Below are 16,147 nucleotides of genomic sequence, written 5' to 3'. Positions count from 1 at the left end.
TTTCATCACCGATTGGGTAAGCGCTGGGGTTCTCGCGATATGGGGCAGGGTTGGCGCAATCTCTCCTCCACATCTGGTCCTCCCCCTTACAGTGGAGCCTTCCAAGCCTCGTTTATGCCATGACGAACGATTTTTGAATTTGTGGATACTAGACCTCCCCTTTAAGCTGGACCACCTTCCAGACTTGCCCAGGTATGTCCTCCCAGGCCATTTTCAGATGTCATTTGATGATAAAAGCGGCTATCAGCATGTTCTTCTCCACCCTTTATTGCGTACCTTCTTTGGCTTGGAATGGAATGGCGTTTATTTTGTGTTTTGTACTCTCCCGTTTGGGTGGAAAGCGAGTGCCTATATATACCACAATCTTGGCCTTGCGGTTACAAGCGCAGCACGTTCGTTCGGAGTCCCTGTGTCTCAGTATATGGATGATCGTCACGTTGGTCAGCTCTACCGGGCGCCAGCTGCGTCCTTTTTACCTCCTAGCAGAGTTTTGGCTGAGGCCGCCGCCTATATTTTGTGTTATCTTCTCATAGAAGCGGGTTACTTTGTGGTCCTCGCCAAATCGCAGAGTGTCCCTTCCAGTGTGGTTCGTTTTATCGGCTTTATTTGCGATTCCTCCCGCCAGGCATTCCTACTCCCGCCTGACAAGAAGCTAAAGTTCAAAGTCCTCAGGGAGGAAGTTTTATTGTCTTCTTACGTTGGTGTTAAGACACTTCAGAGATTTGCAGGGAAGGTGATCTCCTTCAGTTTGGCCATTCCCGGTTGCAAACTCTGCGTCAGAGAAATTTTTAAGGCCATCTCGCAACTTTGTCACTCCTCCAAGCCTCACGTTCCTGTTGAAGGAAACCTCCGTGCAGAGGTTCTCTACTGGCGTTTCCTCGATGAATGGTTGGATTGTTTCCCTTGGCGCTCCGAGCGTCATGTATCGGTTTCACTCTTTTCGGATGCCTCGACACGTGCTTGGGGTGCGGTCCTGTCCCGGGACGGAAGGGAGTTGGTTTCTAGGGATTACTGGCCTTCTGAGTCTGTCACGGATGTGAATCTGTTGGAGTCAAGGGCTCTGTTAAATCCCCTTATTTCCTTTAAAGGGCAGTTGTCAAACTCCCGTGTTGATGTCTATGTTGACAACAAGGTCCTCAAGTCTGCACTGGACAACGATGGTTGCAGGAATTCTGAAGCTAACGAGGTCATCAAGGGGATACGCCGCTGCAGTCGCGACCAGAACTTCAGCATTCAAACTTTCTACATGCCCTCGAAGAGTAATCCCGCTGATGAGCCCTCGCGAAAGCATTCAGATTTGGACTGCATGCTATCTCCTGAAGCTTGGCTTTGTGTGGAGCGTTTTTTCGGTCCCCATTCTTTCGATTTAATGTCCTTGGACAGCAACTGTCAAAGGAACAGAAACGGTACCCCCCTCCCCCACTACACGCCTTGGTCTACCCCCGGATCCGCTGGCGTCAACGTTTTCTCCAATTCCCTTCCGTCGGGACACAATATTTACGTGTTTCCACCTTTCGTTCTTATTGGGCCTTTTCTTCGCCACGTCATCGACCAAGAATTCCATGGCGCCTTTTCACTTATTGCCCCAGATATTCGTCCTAGACCTTTCTGGTGGGCAACTGTCCAAGCTTTCGTAGTCGATCGTTTTCTTTTGGGCAAGAAGGGTTCAAGTTCGGTTCTTCTTTTTCCTTCCTGGCATTCCCAGGAATGGGTGTCCCGCCCCCTACAGTGGGATCTCTGGGCGTTTCGGTTTGTCTGCTAGTGTTAACATCTTCGTCATATCGTTACCTGGATCCTTAGGTTTCAAGGCCTTGGAAAGCTGCCCGGCGTTGTCCTGCTTGTTTATACCCTAACGATGTGGACGGGAACTTTTGTCAAGCTTGTGGTTCACGGACGTGTGTTAAGAAGATTGCTGTGTCAACCAGTACGGTGGACCATGCGGAGATTGCCAAACGTTTCCAAGAATATACAGATGTGTTTAAAGGCAAGCCCTACCAGCGACAGAAGTCCGCCCTTGAGCAGCAGCTTTTGGATTTCCTAGCTACTCTATCTCCCCCGAAAGACACTCCGTCATGTACTTCTGACGATATTATTAGATTCTTGATGAGCAAAGACAAGTCAGGAAGGACAGTGTTACATAGTCAATCTTGTTCTAAAGTTGATTGTAATTGTCCGACTCGCTTAGCTGCTGGGTCGGTAGATTCCTTGTTAGGGAAGTTGAGGGCCATCTTTGATAAGCTAGGCCGTTTGCACGATTCTTATCCCGTGGCACATCCCAGAATTAAAGAGTATCTTAAATTTGTTCGGGAGGAGCAGGCGGATAAAGCTATAGTGCTAACCCAGGCAGTCCCTTTGTTTTTTGTTAAGTTTTCTAAATTAATAAATTTTCTTAGGGGTTCTATTACAGCGAGCGGTCACCTTTCCTCTGTCGATAAATACATCTTGGTTAGGGACACCACCTTCTTCGTTGTTGATTTCTTTACCGGAGATCGGGCGTCGGATCTCGGGCGCCTTTTGGCGAATCAAGTGTTTAGGCTCAGAGATCGTAAGGGGTTCTTGCTTAACTTTACACTAACTAAGACTTTTCGGGGTGATTCAGCTCGTCCATTTATTTTAGAACCCTTTAGGGCTACCGAGGTCTGCCCCGTTTCTTGGATTCAATATTATCTGTCCGTTTGTCGGTTACTTGCCATCGAGCTAGCTGGCGGGTATTTGTTTAGGACTACTGACCGTCGTAAAGTTGTCAGCTCAAGACCTTTTATTAGCTCTGCAGTTAACAACCGTCTGCACAAGCACCTCGCAGACGCGAAGATAGATAGCGGGGAAACACCTCATAGCTTTAGGCTCGCTCTTTCGAACACCCTTAACATGATGGGCTGTTCCCCGGACGAGATCTCTCGCTACGTAGGATGGAGGGGTAACAGTATGGTTAGCCATTACACTAAAATGTCCTCTGTCGCTAGCTCCTCTCCTGTCGCTAAGCGCCTTCTTTCGGGTACTGAACCCCTTGATAAGACCCCCACCTCTCACCCAAGCAACCTCCAATGTATCTTTTAGTAACGAACCAGAGGAGGAGTGAATAGTATCCCATGATGCATTGTGTTTCAAACAAATATATCGAGAATTTTGGTGACGTCATCACTTGATTCAGCTGCTTGCCTCGAGAGCAGAGATGGCGTCGTTCAACACAATTCCAGGTGAAAGTGCTTCTGCACTGCAAAATTGTCGCACGTTGTATATACATTGTATTTCAAAGGAAAACTTTATCGCCCGACCTCGTGATTTATATTGTGTGGAACTCGTCTGTCGGGAAGTTCACGTTAGTTTCTTGGACAAGATGGCAGAAAGACGAGTTGCTATCTTACCTGTTTCAAATGGCCGTCACAACGTGGACGTTTTGTTTGCTTCCGAAAGTACTCCTGCGCTTGTGTCATTGAAAACAAGTTGCGATTTTAAGGTAAGAACGATTGTATTAGTTCAAAAACAATGCAAAATATTTTCTCAGGTTGTTATTTACCATGTATGCTCATCCTTTGTTTGCGAATTTCTTTAGTTTTACGATGACACTGATCCGAGAGCTGCACCTTTTACTGCTACTCTATTGTGGGATTTTGATCTCGTTCCTGCACCAGTGACAGCTTCTGTTCGCCCAAAGAAAATTGCAAATAGCGAGGAGATCGACCAAACACTTCCATCCCTGAATCTCGATGTTACATCATCATGCAATTGCTTCGATCACGAGAATGGCCTTTGTCTCGCCAGTTTTCGTTCTCACAGAGATCCAGAAGACGAGCACGAAGAAGAAGAGATTCTTGATCCGCTGAGGGACCTACTTATTAATTCAGAGGACGAAGATGATGAATCTGACAGTGATCCCGACAGTTCAGAACCAGAGCATTACGCTGATACCAGTCATAGCACTGAAGAGCAGGAGTTTGTGGAATATTTCTCTATCATTGGATCGAACTGGGAGGAACGATACCAGGAAGGTCTTAACAAGTGTTATGAACTGAGAGTTAAAAAGGAAACGGTACCAATTAGAGTTGAACATGAACCTGAGAACATTGCAGATTGTAATGCACTAAAATTTGAGGTTGTTGCAGATGGAAAACGGTTTATCCTGGGGTATTGTGGGGTGAAAAAAATTCCAAAACTAAAAAAAGCCCTGCACCATGGTCAAGTCATGTCTGTAGAATTGTGTAAGCTTAAAAGAGTATGGTATCCAGTGATATCAGAGTTTAGATTCTCAGGAGGACTGAACATTGTGAAAAAGGGGAGATGGGGAAAGGATGATCCACACAATGTTTACAATTCAGTAATTGACATTTAATATTAGAAGAAGCTGAAATGATTCTATTCCTCATTTCTCATTCCAAATGCAGCTTAGATAATGATACAAGATATTAAATTTTTTAATAAGCTTGGTACATGATCTGAAAAACTATACAGGTTAAGGAGCATTTTCTTAGGAAAATCAGAAAACACCCTCTAAAACCTGTGTAATTTCTCAATACCACACTTAACCCAACAGTGCAAACTACATGCAGGCAGCGGACTAAGAACCTGCAATTTATTAAAAGGTGTTATTCTAACACTATTTTACCGATTGTTTGTTGGTGTTGTAGAAACTATTGATATTGTGGTCAATCTTTTAAGCAACTGTGGCAATGTACAACACAAAGAAAATAATTTTTTCAGTTCAATACCACTAGTCAGAGCAATTTTTGTTGAAGTTCGATGTCAATAAGAAATAAAAAAACATATCATTTGTAATAATAATAACTAATTGGGCAAGTTTGTCTTTCTAACATGACCACATCAGAGGGTCACAAAAATACTGAGGCTTGATGCCAATTATCAGTGGCACTGGTAAACTGAACTGCTGCAGTGGCTTATACATGGATTGATGACATTCATGTAAACTTTCAAACAAAATTGTATAGAACAGACTAGAAAGGGCCAGCCTTGAAAAGGACAATGTTGGGAGCATTGACTGTTTTTCTATCTTTGTCAAAAGCAATGTGGTTGTAAATGTGAATTTCAAAGGACAAGGTTTTACTGTAAAAGTTTTAGGATGATTTACATGAGCATTGCATACTTATCAGCTTGTGAATAAACAGTATAAAATATCATCTAAAGAATAGATTGATCAATTCCACACTAGTGATAACACGAAAGAACAAATTCCAAAACTCAGAGCAAAAAAACTCAGCTATGTCTACCTGGGGCGCTTTCCATTCAGTCAAAATTTCCGAGATTTCCGGTCAGAAATCCAATGGAACGGGAAAAGTTCCGGAAAGAATTTCCGAAAATTTAGGACTACCTTTTGAGCTTACCCTTCTTTCCGAAATTTCCGGAATTACCGAATTTTCTGTGTTCCATTCGTGATGAGTGTCGGATTTAGTCTCCCCGGCCGAGCGCGAACGTCACGTAAGCCGAAAGAGCCGCAAACAAAATGGCTACGGAAGTGTATCAATGTTCTACTTGTGGTTTTTTGTCTGAGATTTTCGACGTTTTCTTAAACCACGAATGTCACTTACCTACGACCAGCAAAGGTAGGTTTACATTCAATCCAGGTTACGTGTAAACAGTATTTCCAAGAATGAAATGAACATTCGAATTTCTCTTTGTAATGTCCGACGTGTGAATGGAATGTTGGACATTTCTCTGGAAATCGTTCCGAAAAAGACGCATTAACTGAAAAAAAGATTCAAAATACTAGGGAAACAATTGCTATTCTTTAAATAAAAAATTTTGCAATGTAAGGAAAAATTCATAGCTTTATACCGTCAATAAGCTAGGGAAATTTATACGGGAACTCTGAAATCTCGTTGGCGATTTTCAAATTAAACTGACATGTAAATTTCTAAACTCCGTTCAAATTTCAAAAATATCGTTCACGCGTGACCTGGGTTGACTGTAAGCCTCCTCACGTGATTCACAAGTTCAGGGACCCGTTCCATTTGACCAGCAGAAATTCCGAAATCTTGAACCGGTTTTTTTTGTTGAATGGAAAGCGCCCCTGATCACATCTCAATTTATTTGACTGTTCCAGCAAGTGGAACGAAAACATTCAAATTTGCTTTGAGTTTTGGAAGCTTTTTTCTTTCAAGTTAAAAATATCTTACACTATGAACAACTTATCCAATGAGGATCTACACAATAAAAAATTGCTAAAATTGCTAATAAATGTACAAAATGCATTTTTTTAATTAACATTCCATTGCTAGATTTCAAATTTCTTGCTTCTCCTTTTCATAGTAAAAACAAGGAAAGTCTACACTACAGTTTTATTAGTGTAAACAGCTAGAGCAACTGAAGAGAACCTTAAATATTGCAATGGCCAATTTTCCTTACATGATTCAACAGAACCTCACTGAATGACCCATGAACACTGAGGTTATCTGTACTATAAAGGAGGAACCAAAGGCAAAAGTTATTTACAAATTCTTAAAAGAGGCAAAAGTTATTTACAAATTCTTAAAAGATAGTTGAACACAGTTTGTACAGCAAGGTAATTAGTGAAAAAAATGAAAAATTACCACAACTTCAAAAAGGGGTGATGACAACAGGGACTGTAGGGGAATTTGCTTCATTAACTACAGAAGCAAAGTCTGGGTTAAAACCCTGCTTGAGTATAGGGGGGAGGGGGCCTTCAGGGCCTTTGCTTTTACAAGACTATGTTCAACTGCCTTAGGGCATATTTCTAGGATCAGGGAGTTGGGCCAGTGGCCGGTGGATTCGTTGCCGAATACTGGTCTGGTTTTGTGCAGGTAGAAAGGAACGACCTGCACAAATGATGGATGCATCCTCTCTACGATTGATGCGCAGGCGATGTAATCGCAGTGGATGACAAGTCGGGTCTTGGTTGTCTTCTGCACCATCAGGAAGCTGGTCAAAGGATGTCATCTGATCCTCATCTCTGAATCTGTCATTCAAGGTCCAATAATAGAATGGAAGGTCTGGCGACATTCTCTTTGTAAACTCCCTAAAAGTTGCCAAAATAAGTAATCATTATTGTTTAGTCCAAGTTCATTCTTTGCATAATGTTGGATATGTACTGGACTTTTTTTTTCCCTGTACAAATGCATTGCAGATGAAATGTGTTGATGTTACTTGTTAGCATTCTCCATGGTCAACATTACTATTACATCTAACTGTTATCAAAAATACAACAGTTCAACAAGTGGGTCGAAAAAAGCCTTCATGTTATGTGAATCTTCAAATGTTTTTGAAAATTTCTAAAGGGACGAACTTACTGAAAAAAATACTGACACCAGTGCACACACCTTACAATGTTTCTCCATCCTGCTTTAAACTGCTTCAGGGTGAAGACAACACCAAGAATCCTGTGGAAAAAGGCAATGATGGCCTCTACGTCATCCGTTGAGCCTGCCCTAGGATGTTCCTCATATCCAATCTCGTTGTTCTGACACCTTCGAAATTCCATGCTTTCTATATTGGTTGTCACAGCCACTACTGTTTCACGTGAAAAGCCACATATTTCCTTTACAGGCCTAAAAAGACAAAAACCAAACAAGCACATTACACAATTTAAGTGCCTATGAAGTAAAAAAAATACCTTTTGCTCATTTTAAAGGCCTTTCAAAAAGAGCAAGAATGGAATTTAATTTTTCTGAATAACTTCTCTCGTTCCAGAGATATTCAAGTTTTTGTTCAAAAATTGATGACATCACAAATCGTTTCAGCACAAAGACAAATCACCAAATCCAGAATCATCTCGGGAAATATTGAAGTGATGCTGCTCAAACTTGGCACCAGTATGGTACCTCAGGGAAGACACAAAATAACCCCCACTGTGCAGTTGTCATGGCAACAATTTTGCTTTCTGGTTCATTTAATGCTCGATTGCCTTTCTCATTGTTTGTCTTAACCAGAGATCATTTACTCACAATGAGCTAGGGAGGAGACGTAGGCTCTCTTTATCTTGTCAAAAATGCTGATATTTGGTTCAAAGCAGTAACGTTGATTTGGGTGTCATTTTGTTCCTTACCTGGCATACATCATTGGTTCTAAGTTTGAGCAGCATCACTCCAATATTGCCTGAGATATTCTCTTTAAATGTGAAGGATTCCAGGGGAGAAATACATGTCCTCTTAAGATTTAGTTCGAAGATGACATATGTATGACATATGTAGTAAAAACCAGTGTGGGAAGACTGAAGAAACCCACACAGTCATGAAAGGAAATGAACCAAAGTTTTCAAAATACCTGTTGATGTCAATGGATCTGAAGTCATAAAGTTCGGTATGCCAAGGCATCCACTCATCTAAAATTAAGTTCAGCATTGCATAATTTTTTCTGCAACGTTCAAGCTGTGAGATGCCACGCCCATCCGCAGCTTCATGCCAGTCAGCTACAATTTGTACATATGTAGCCTCCATCTCATAACCATGTTCCCTCAAAAACTTGGCAACCAAAAATGATAACATCCTCTCAGCATCCTGCACTGACTGCTTACGTTCGCCTCGCAGGGCTGCAAGTGTCAATCCAGTTGTCGGATCACGTACGGCGTCATCAAATCCCTGAAAATTCATCCCTTCAGGGCCTTTCTCTCTTGTATGTTTCCATATGCGCTTCAGATGTGACAATGGTCTTCACGTTCATGGAAAAAATCATTAGTTATGGCATCTTTTTCAGGAACGTACATGTGGCAGGTGAAGTCAACACCCTCCCTGTATAGCTCTTCAATTCTGTGCCGGTAACGACAGGTTGCCACAAGTGATCTCAATTTATCAACCAAACTTTCACGGGTACTGGGTTTGAAGGGGTAAGGTGTATAACCTTCTGGAACCAGGGAGCCCCTCACACTGGTAACAGCATCTTCCCATGTCAGGCCATCCCTTGCTTGCAGCTGATGCAGTTCTTCAATGATCTCTTTTGGGATAGAAATATCTCTCCTAGCAACAACTGGGGAGCCATCCAATGTTTCTTTGTCAAAAGAAAAATACAAAGTATGTAACATGACCTTAAGGTAACATAGTTTTCTGACACTGTTAAATTAGGGGTTATGATTTTTACCAATATAAAAAAAAAAAAGAACAGTGGCGATATAAAACATTCAACATCAAACTATTATGGAAGAAATCAGTACTGTATAGTGAGTAAAATGCCCCAAAAATAAAGTAAACAGTAGTGTTAACATGCACTGGTTAAATTGGCCTACTTTGAAAAACTTCCAAGTGAAAAAATAAGCTATCCCACATCAATAATGATAAAAATGAAACATTTTTTTACTTTTATTTATTAGTTACCTCCTGTCTTTTTCAGCATTGAAATTAATGTCTGCTCACTTTGTCGACTAACACTTTCCTTTGCATCGTGGATGATTTGCCATTTGTGTAGTGGCCGAGTTGAACCCTGGGTCCGGAGACTGTTAAACTCACCATCGCTAACAGCGCCTACCAGAATGATCAACCAGCATTTGCTTAATTTTTGTGAAATATGAACAGTGCTGCATGCAGTATTTAGCGGGAAACCCCACCCATATATTTTAAGACATAAGAATGATAAGACAACAAAAGGATTAATGAAATAAATGTGATCGTATATTTCCAGCCTGGTGAGTGAATGAGAATGATGAATTATTCTAGAAAGTGACACAGGCATACTCCGAAAAAAAGAAATCCGGGTATGTCTGTGTCACTTTCTAGAATAATCCATTATTCTCAAAAGGAATAATTCTGCTACAATGAGGTATCAATGTTCAAATTAATGTAAGAAAATGATCACTACTTTAACAGCCCTTTGCTAACCTTAAAACATCAGAATATAATCCCATCTAACTTACCAACTGGCTTTAAATCCATCTCCATCATTTTAGACTTTATGGCATCAGTCATATCTCTAACATACTGGTCTTTGATGCTTTTGTAAGGGATATATTGCACCGGCAAAGCATACGACTTCTTGTTCCGCCGCTCATCGCTCACCAAAAACAAAAGAACATGGGTTGCCCCAGGCTGCCTCTTTTTGATAAATAGGTTCCTGAGGTACGTTAACGCATCATGTTCCACATTTTTTAAGGCTGTGACAACATCCTTCTCTCTTGGGGCTTGCTGGCACAGACATGCTTTCATTGTTTCATATTTCTCAATGAAACACTGTGCTTGCTGCAACAAGGTGTTAAATTCTACCCTTTCCCAACAAAGAGCCTTCAACAACTCTTGTGATGTATTCGGGGCATTAAATTTCTTGTTATATGTGTCTTGAGCAGCAACAAGGCCATCAGCAAGGAATGTAACATCCAAATGGAGGCAATGGGCAGACACGAAATTTGTCTCTTGGGTTCATTGGAGCCTACCTACGACAATTTTATAATTTAGTGCCGAGAATTCAATTCTCTGAAATTTAATTGTCGTAGATAGGCTTTACAATATGTATGCTGAAGGTTATGAACGTTAATTTATGAAGGATTTTTGCTTCTCCCTTTTGCTGGACGTTGAAGATAACACATGCTTTCTTCCAAGGTGAGTTGAGTCACATGTCTCACCATTAGTTGCACCCTATGACGTTAGCGGAATCGCTCAAACATCAGTTAAATAAAGTGACGCCGAGAAAATACAGTTTCTTGACAACTGATGTCAGCCAGCAGCTTCCTCTGCTCTTGACACTAGGAAACAAATGACGTTCCAAACAAGATGGCTTGATCAATGCAGATGGCTAGCCTATAGCGCTCACGATGAATTAAAAGGCGGCTGGTAAATGTCATGCCCCTTGTTCTTAATAAGCGGAGAGAAAGAAGCATTAGGGACTCCTTTCAGAAACTATAACAAATCTAAAGAGAAACTCGATAGCCACGAAACCAAAGAATACCACAAGACATCTTTAGACCGTGCTGCTTGTGCGAGAGCCCAACTGGCAAACATTGAAAGACGGATTGACATGCAGATTAATACAATTGCCATGAGAAATGCCCAAGCAAAAAGAGCAATATTGCCTTATATCGTAGATGCCGTGCTGTTGTGTACAAAGCAGCAAATTGCTTTGCGCGGGTACCTAGGTGATCAAGTGCAGTTTGCAGAACCTCCAGCATTGAATGAAGGTTATTGTATCGCTATCCTTCATCTCCTGGCAGAGAGCAACCCTGTACTTAAGGAACATCTCATTTCCGGACCACAAAATGCACGGTATACGAGCAAAACTGTCCAAAATGAAGTGATTGGGGTTATTGCTGACACGATTCGTGAATATTTTAGAAAATGCCTTGAGAAGAATCCCCACTTCTCGTTAATTGCCCACGAAATGACTTCTCAGGGTTCTCAGGGTTCAATTAGAAATTGTCGTGGTCAAGCATATGACACAACTGCGTCAATGAGTTCAGATAAAAAGAGAGTTCAAGCTGAGCTAGCTAAGGACGCACCTGATGCAGAGTACCAAGGTTGCTGCCTTCATTCCATCAACCTTGTTATATGCCATGCTTGCAAAATAAATTCAATCCAGAACATGATGGATTCTTGCCATGAATTGTTCCGTTTTTTTTGACAACTCACCAAAGCGACAGACATTCTTAACGACCGATATTCTTGTTGCTATTGACAATGATCAAGTTCTCATCAAAAAATAGACTGTCCGAAAGGATAACCGAGCACAGATTAGTGTTCTAACCAGTGTTTGTGTGGCTCCAGTCCATCCAGATGGAACTTTGCAATGGGACCAATGCGCCTGCGTATGTCACCTTTCTTATGCTTATGTCACAAGTGTGAACATTCGTATGCTTATGCTTATGTCACAAGTGTGAACCAAGCTTTAGACCTCTTAGTATTGCCCTTCGCCGCCATTGCTTCTTAAAGAGTAGTAGCATCTGCTATTCTAAAGGTTCTGTTTTGCTCTTGTTTTAAGCTGGTGGATAGTTGTATTATATTGGTTTTAGACCTTGGTTTTTTATCTCTGAGATGCTTTTGTGATCAGGTTTAAACACATAACATTGCAATAAGGCCTAAGACCTATTTATGGTGCAGTCATTATTTGGAATTACATACATAAGTTTTCTTACATGCATTGTCCTTTATGTCACACTACCACTCCTCGCATCAAAATCACAAGAATTTTATTCCCAGTAATTTTTTAAGAAGAGATACATGTAAATGCAGTGGTGTTTGCATGAACATCAAAACGGAATTCAAGTGCACCTTGTTTGTTTTTAGTGTGACATCCAGATACGTTGCTCTTCGGGTACATTATCTCTTCAAGTGTCATCTGTTGCTTATCTACTGACTTTCAGTTCAAAAGCTCCTATTTTGGTCTCCTTTGCAGCTCATGGATGATCATTTATCGTTTTTAAGGACAGCTTGTCGACTGTGTGGAAATGCCCTTTCAAAAAAATCTGCTTGTGCTGACAAAAGTTTATTTAAAAATGAGTTACTGAGCCAATTTCAAATAAACATCGAGGAAAACTTGGAAGATATTCATCCCAATAGTATCTGCGCTGGATGCAAACAGTCACTTTATCGAATTCGTGGTAATACAGATGTGCAGGCCAAAGTGTCAACCTCAAAACGCTTTAATTTGTGGACTGAAGGAAACTGTCCATGTAACAAGTAAGCCAGAGGGCGTCCTCCAAAAAGTGTTGAAGGAAAAAAGGTTGTGACGAAAGATAACGAAAGTGACACTGAGAGCGGTGAGGAAATTGAAACAGAAGAGAAGAATTCTTGCCAAGAATTTAGGTCACTAATTGAAAACATTCCGTTGTTGGACAGGGAGTCGGCCCTTGCATGTGCTAAGAACTTGCTGACTACGGTTTAATCTCATTTTTCTGGACAGAGAGAACCTTGAAACATTCATTTATTGTTTGAACAGTCACAATAAAATTAATCTGACTTCAACAATTTTCCAGCACGAAAAAGAAAATATCCAAAAAGATATTTCATCCTGTGATCAAACCTACAAAAGTCTACTTGTGCTCTTGAAAGTTACACCTCATAAATGGTTTCACGCCAGAAATTCCATTCTTGCTTCTGCAGTCAATGCACTTGCAAATGAAAAAACTCAACCTTTTCAGAAAGCTATGAGTGTTGATCAACTTTATTCCCTAGTGCAGCCGTCTTTCATTAGCCCCTTGATGCTTGCATCAAATTTATTTGCATACTCAGTCACTCGTAGCAATCTAGTCCTAAATATGTATGGGAAGTTCCATCCTGCTTGTGGTATCACAAGTGCCCGAACGTGGCTGAACAATTTGACCATGGATGTCCCTCAAGTTCCTGGTGGTGATATTCTTGTTGCTATTGACAATGATCAAGTTCTCATCAAAAAATAGACTGTCCGAAAGGATAACCGATCACAGATTAGTGTTCTAACTAGTGTTTGTGTGGCTCCAGTCCATCCAGATGGAACTTTGCAATGGGACCAAAGTCTTTCTCCAGGGTAAGTAAAAGTGTACATGGTCACTTCAAGTCTGCTATATGTAGTTATTATTTCTGTAATATTTTGTTTTTACTGAATGTGCTTTAATATTTTACACACAAAAAAGCTGAAAGCTGCAGTGATAACTAAGGCAAGGAACTAAAAGAATGACCTTGGGTTGCCACTGGTAAGGAAATGGTTAGAGAAAAAAAATTCACAAAATTTACATGTAACATGGACCTTACTCTTTAAGGCATGCAGTTTACTGGTAACAACAGTTTTGTGTTGGAGCTAAGTGAGAGAGGGAGTGTACTTTCCACTGATATGTACAACTACCTACATTACTTAGCCAGAAGATGTAGAAATAAATATACCGTAGTCGCGTTTTTCCTAAAAATCAGTATTGATTGTTCAGAGTGTAAGCTCAAATGATATTTTTGTACCAGGAAATCTCATGAAAGGTTAGATGTAGCAACTTACTAATCCTTCTCATCATAGCAACATGTTCAATGTATGCAATTTATACTTTTTTCAGTTCATGGTCTAAGAAAAGTGAACTTAGGAAGGAAAGTGAAGAGGATAAGGTAAAGCTTTTGGACATGTGCTCTGCTTCAGAGGCCAACAAGGACTTGACTCGCCATGAGGTAAGGGTTTCATATGAGCAAACGTATGCAAGAGACTTTAGACTTAGAGACAGTCGATAATTTTTGCTTTCTGTATTGGCTAGCAAGGTACCTCAAACACAAAGAGGTTTTTGTTTTAGCTATCTGTAGAGCACGCAGTCATTTTACTGAAACACAGATTTTGTGGTCTGAAATTGCAAGAAGTGTACATGCAATGTATCAGGAGAAGTGTGACTGGTTTTCTAACATGCACTGATTTTGAAGGAATTTATTTCCAAGCTTTCTATCATAAACAGGTGCCTTAACACACATGATAATCAGTAGCAATTTATTGGTGTTGGATTTAACTTTGCTTATTAACAGTAATTTGAAGTTATTGTGCTTTTGCATTACTGTGCTTAGTGTTTGGTTTAAATACCTTGCTCATGCCATTATCTCAACCAACTGCAAGACATTGTAACAATGTTTGATATTGCTTGAATATTTCCTTATGACTTCAGAACAAAAAGATGATCCATGAACTTCTTCTTGATTTGCTAAAGGAGCAAAATAAAGTCAACGGTGAATGGAAAGATGACATTGACCTGCGTGTAGATTAAATAAAAGCGAATGAAGAAAGATGTGTTTGCCCTGTTTGCCAAACAACCATGGAACGGACGAAGAGGAAGTGTGTCAATCATGATTTCAGGGTCAGCCTTAAAGCTGCTGAAAAGCAAGTTCAGGGGAGCGACATTTTGGGTACTGCACTAATAGCCCCCATTCCTTGCTATCAGCAACGGGTGAAGGAGACCCAGTTTGGATTCACCATTGATGAAAAAGAGGAGGGACATATTTTTTTGAAAGAGAAGTTGGCATATTGCCATGATGAATTTCAGCATGTCCCCTCCAACCATCCTGACCACCCTGTGAAAGTTGTAGCAGGTGACCCAATCTTTGTAAGTCCAAATTCATCTGATGCCTTAAAGGAAGTATTGCACAGAGTTGGCAAGGCAAACAATGTGAAGCGCTACAACCCACATGATCTTCAAGATCGTGAGTGGCTTAAAAATCATAATGGATGGTTTGCCCTATCTGGTGTGTAGGGGAGTTATTGATGATGTTCTGCTTTGTTCCGAATGTGGGGAGGAGGTTGAAAAGGCGAGTGTTAGTGAGCATTGTATCAAAAGCCATCAGGGGCAGCAGTTCACTATTTCACTATGTTAAATTTCATGTATGCATGCACATACTGTACGGTGTGCGACAAATGCAGACTGCAGACTTGCAGACTCAACATACCGGCCTTTCGCAATTCATTGTAAAAATAATATTGTGTAACCTCCGCCATTCCATATCATGCGCTGTCGGCTTGGTACGCTTTGATACTTGGCTACTTTCACGATTGTCCTTCAGGAATAAAATTCGTACGTGCGCCAGTTTTGAGAAAACGTTGTCAAACTATATAATAGTGGACAGCATAATAAGGGCTAGGTTCTGACAAAAACACAATTTTAGTGGTTTTTTTTATTTTCTAAAATATCAGGATCAGGTAAACTCTCCGACGAACGAGGCCTGTTGGATTGAATTTATCGGGTATCGAACGCCTGGCAAGAACGAATTAGCTGCACAGCGTTATTCAAAAGACATTAATAAGGCTTTTCCGATATTTTAATTGGTTATCGAGATATCTGAGTTCAAAGTCAGAATAGCATAAAAATTATGTAGACGTGTTGCTCAAGTGGTCGCCATGCCAAAGTTAGTTTGAATTTAAAAATTCCTGCGCAAGATTTTAGCTCTTACAATTTCGTAAACAACACATGCCTCCACAGGGGATTATATCACTCGATCGTACTAAATGCCGCGAGCTAGTGAATCAGCAACACTCCATGGAATCAACAACACTAGCATATAATTCTCGTTAAATTCCAAAGTCGCAAAAATCCGGAAGTATGCAGGTCGGCAAGTCTTCACGGTTGTCCTGAAAGACAACCGTGAAAGTAGCCAAGTAACGTACTAAGCGGACAGCGCATGATGTGGAATGGCGGGGGTTACACAATATTATTTTTAAAATGAATTGGGAAAGGCCAGTATGTTGAGTCCATTAACTCTGCAAGTCTGCAAGTCTGCAAGTCTGCATTTGTCGCACATCGCATACTGTACCAAAGAATGTTTCTCTGCCATTA

General features: G+C 40.8%; 1 protein-coding gene and 3 pseudogenes across 3 annotated transcripts; 3 read left to right on the top strand and 1 right to left on the bottom strand.

Annotated features, from left to right (window-relative positions):
• The first annotated feature begins 3,047 nt into the window (after positions 1-3,047).
• LOC146459408 (uncharacterized) lies at positions 3,048-5,496 on the top strand. Its single transcript, XM_085089542.1, has 2 exons — positions 3,048-3,457; positions 3,554-5,496. The coding sequence occupies exons 1-2, from the start codon at positions 3,173-3,175 to the stop codon at positions 4,328-4,330; spliced, it is 1,062 nt and encodes a 353-aa protein (XP_084945668.1). The 5' UTR covers positions 3,048-3,172; the 3' UTR covers positions 4,331-5,496.
• An 811-nt stretch (positions 5,497-6,307) lies between these two features.
• Positions 6,308-10,295, bottom strand: LOC146459407 (uncharacterized; annotated as a pseudogene). Its single transcript, XR_014857913.1, has 5 exons — positions 9,812-10,295; positions 9,276-9,422; positions 8,233-8,952; positions 7,290-7,517; positions 6,308-6,988 (listed from the first exon to the last, which is right to left on the bottom strand). The product of XR_014857913.1 is annotated as an uncharacterized LOC146459407 (transcript).
• A 103-nt stretch (positions 10,296-10,398) lies between these two features.
• Positions 10,399-11,587, top strand: LOC146459406 (zinc finger MYM-type protein 1-like; annotated as a pseudogene).
• Positions 11,588-12,073: 486 nt separating this feature from the next.
• LOC146459405 (uncharacterized) lies at positions 12,074-14,648 on the top strand (annotated as a pseudogene). Its single transcript, XR_014857909.1, has 3 exons — positions 12,074-13,386; positions 13,901-14,009; positions 14,489-14,648. The product of XR_014857909.1 is annotated as an uncharacterized LOC146459405 (transcript).
• The last annotated feature ends 1,499 nt before the right edge of the window (positions 14,649-16,147 follow it).

This window comes from Pavona decussata, unplaced genomic scaffold (genome assembly GCF_977016875.1).
Source record: "Pavona decussata unplaced genomic scaffold, jaPavDecu1.1 SCAFFOLD_219, whole genome shotgun sequence".
NCBI classification, from domain to species: domain Eukaryota; kingdom Metazoa; phylum Cnidaria; class Anthozoa; order Scleractinia; family Agariciidae; genus Pavona; species Pavona decussata.
This window is presented reverse-complemented; position numbering and strand designations above follow the sequence as displayed.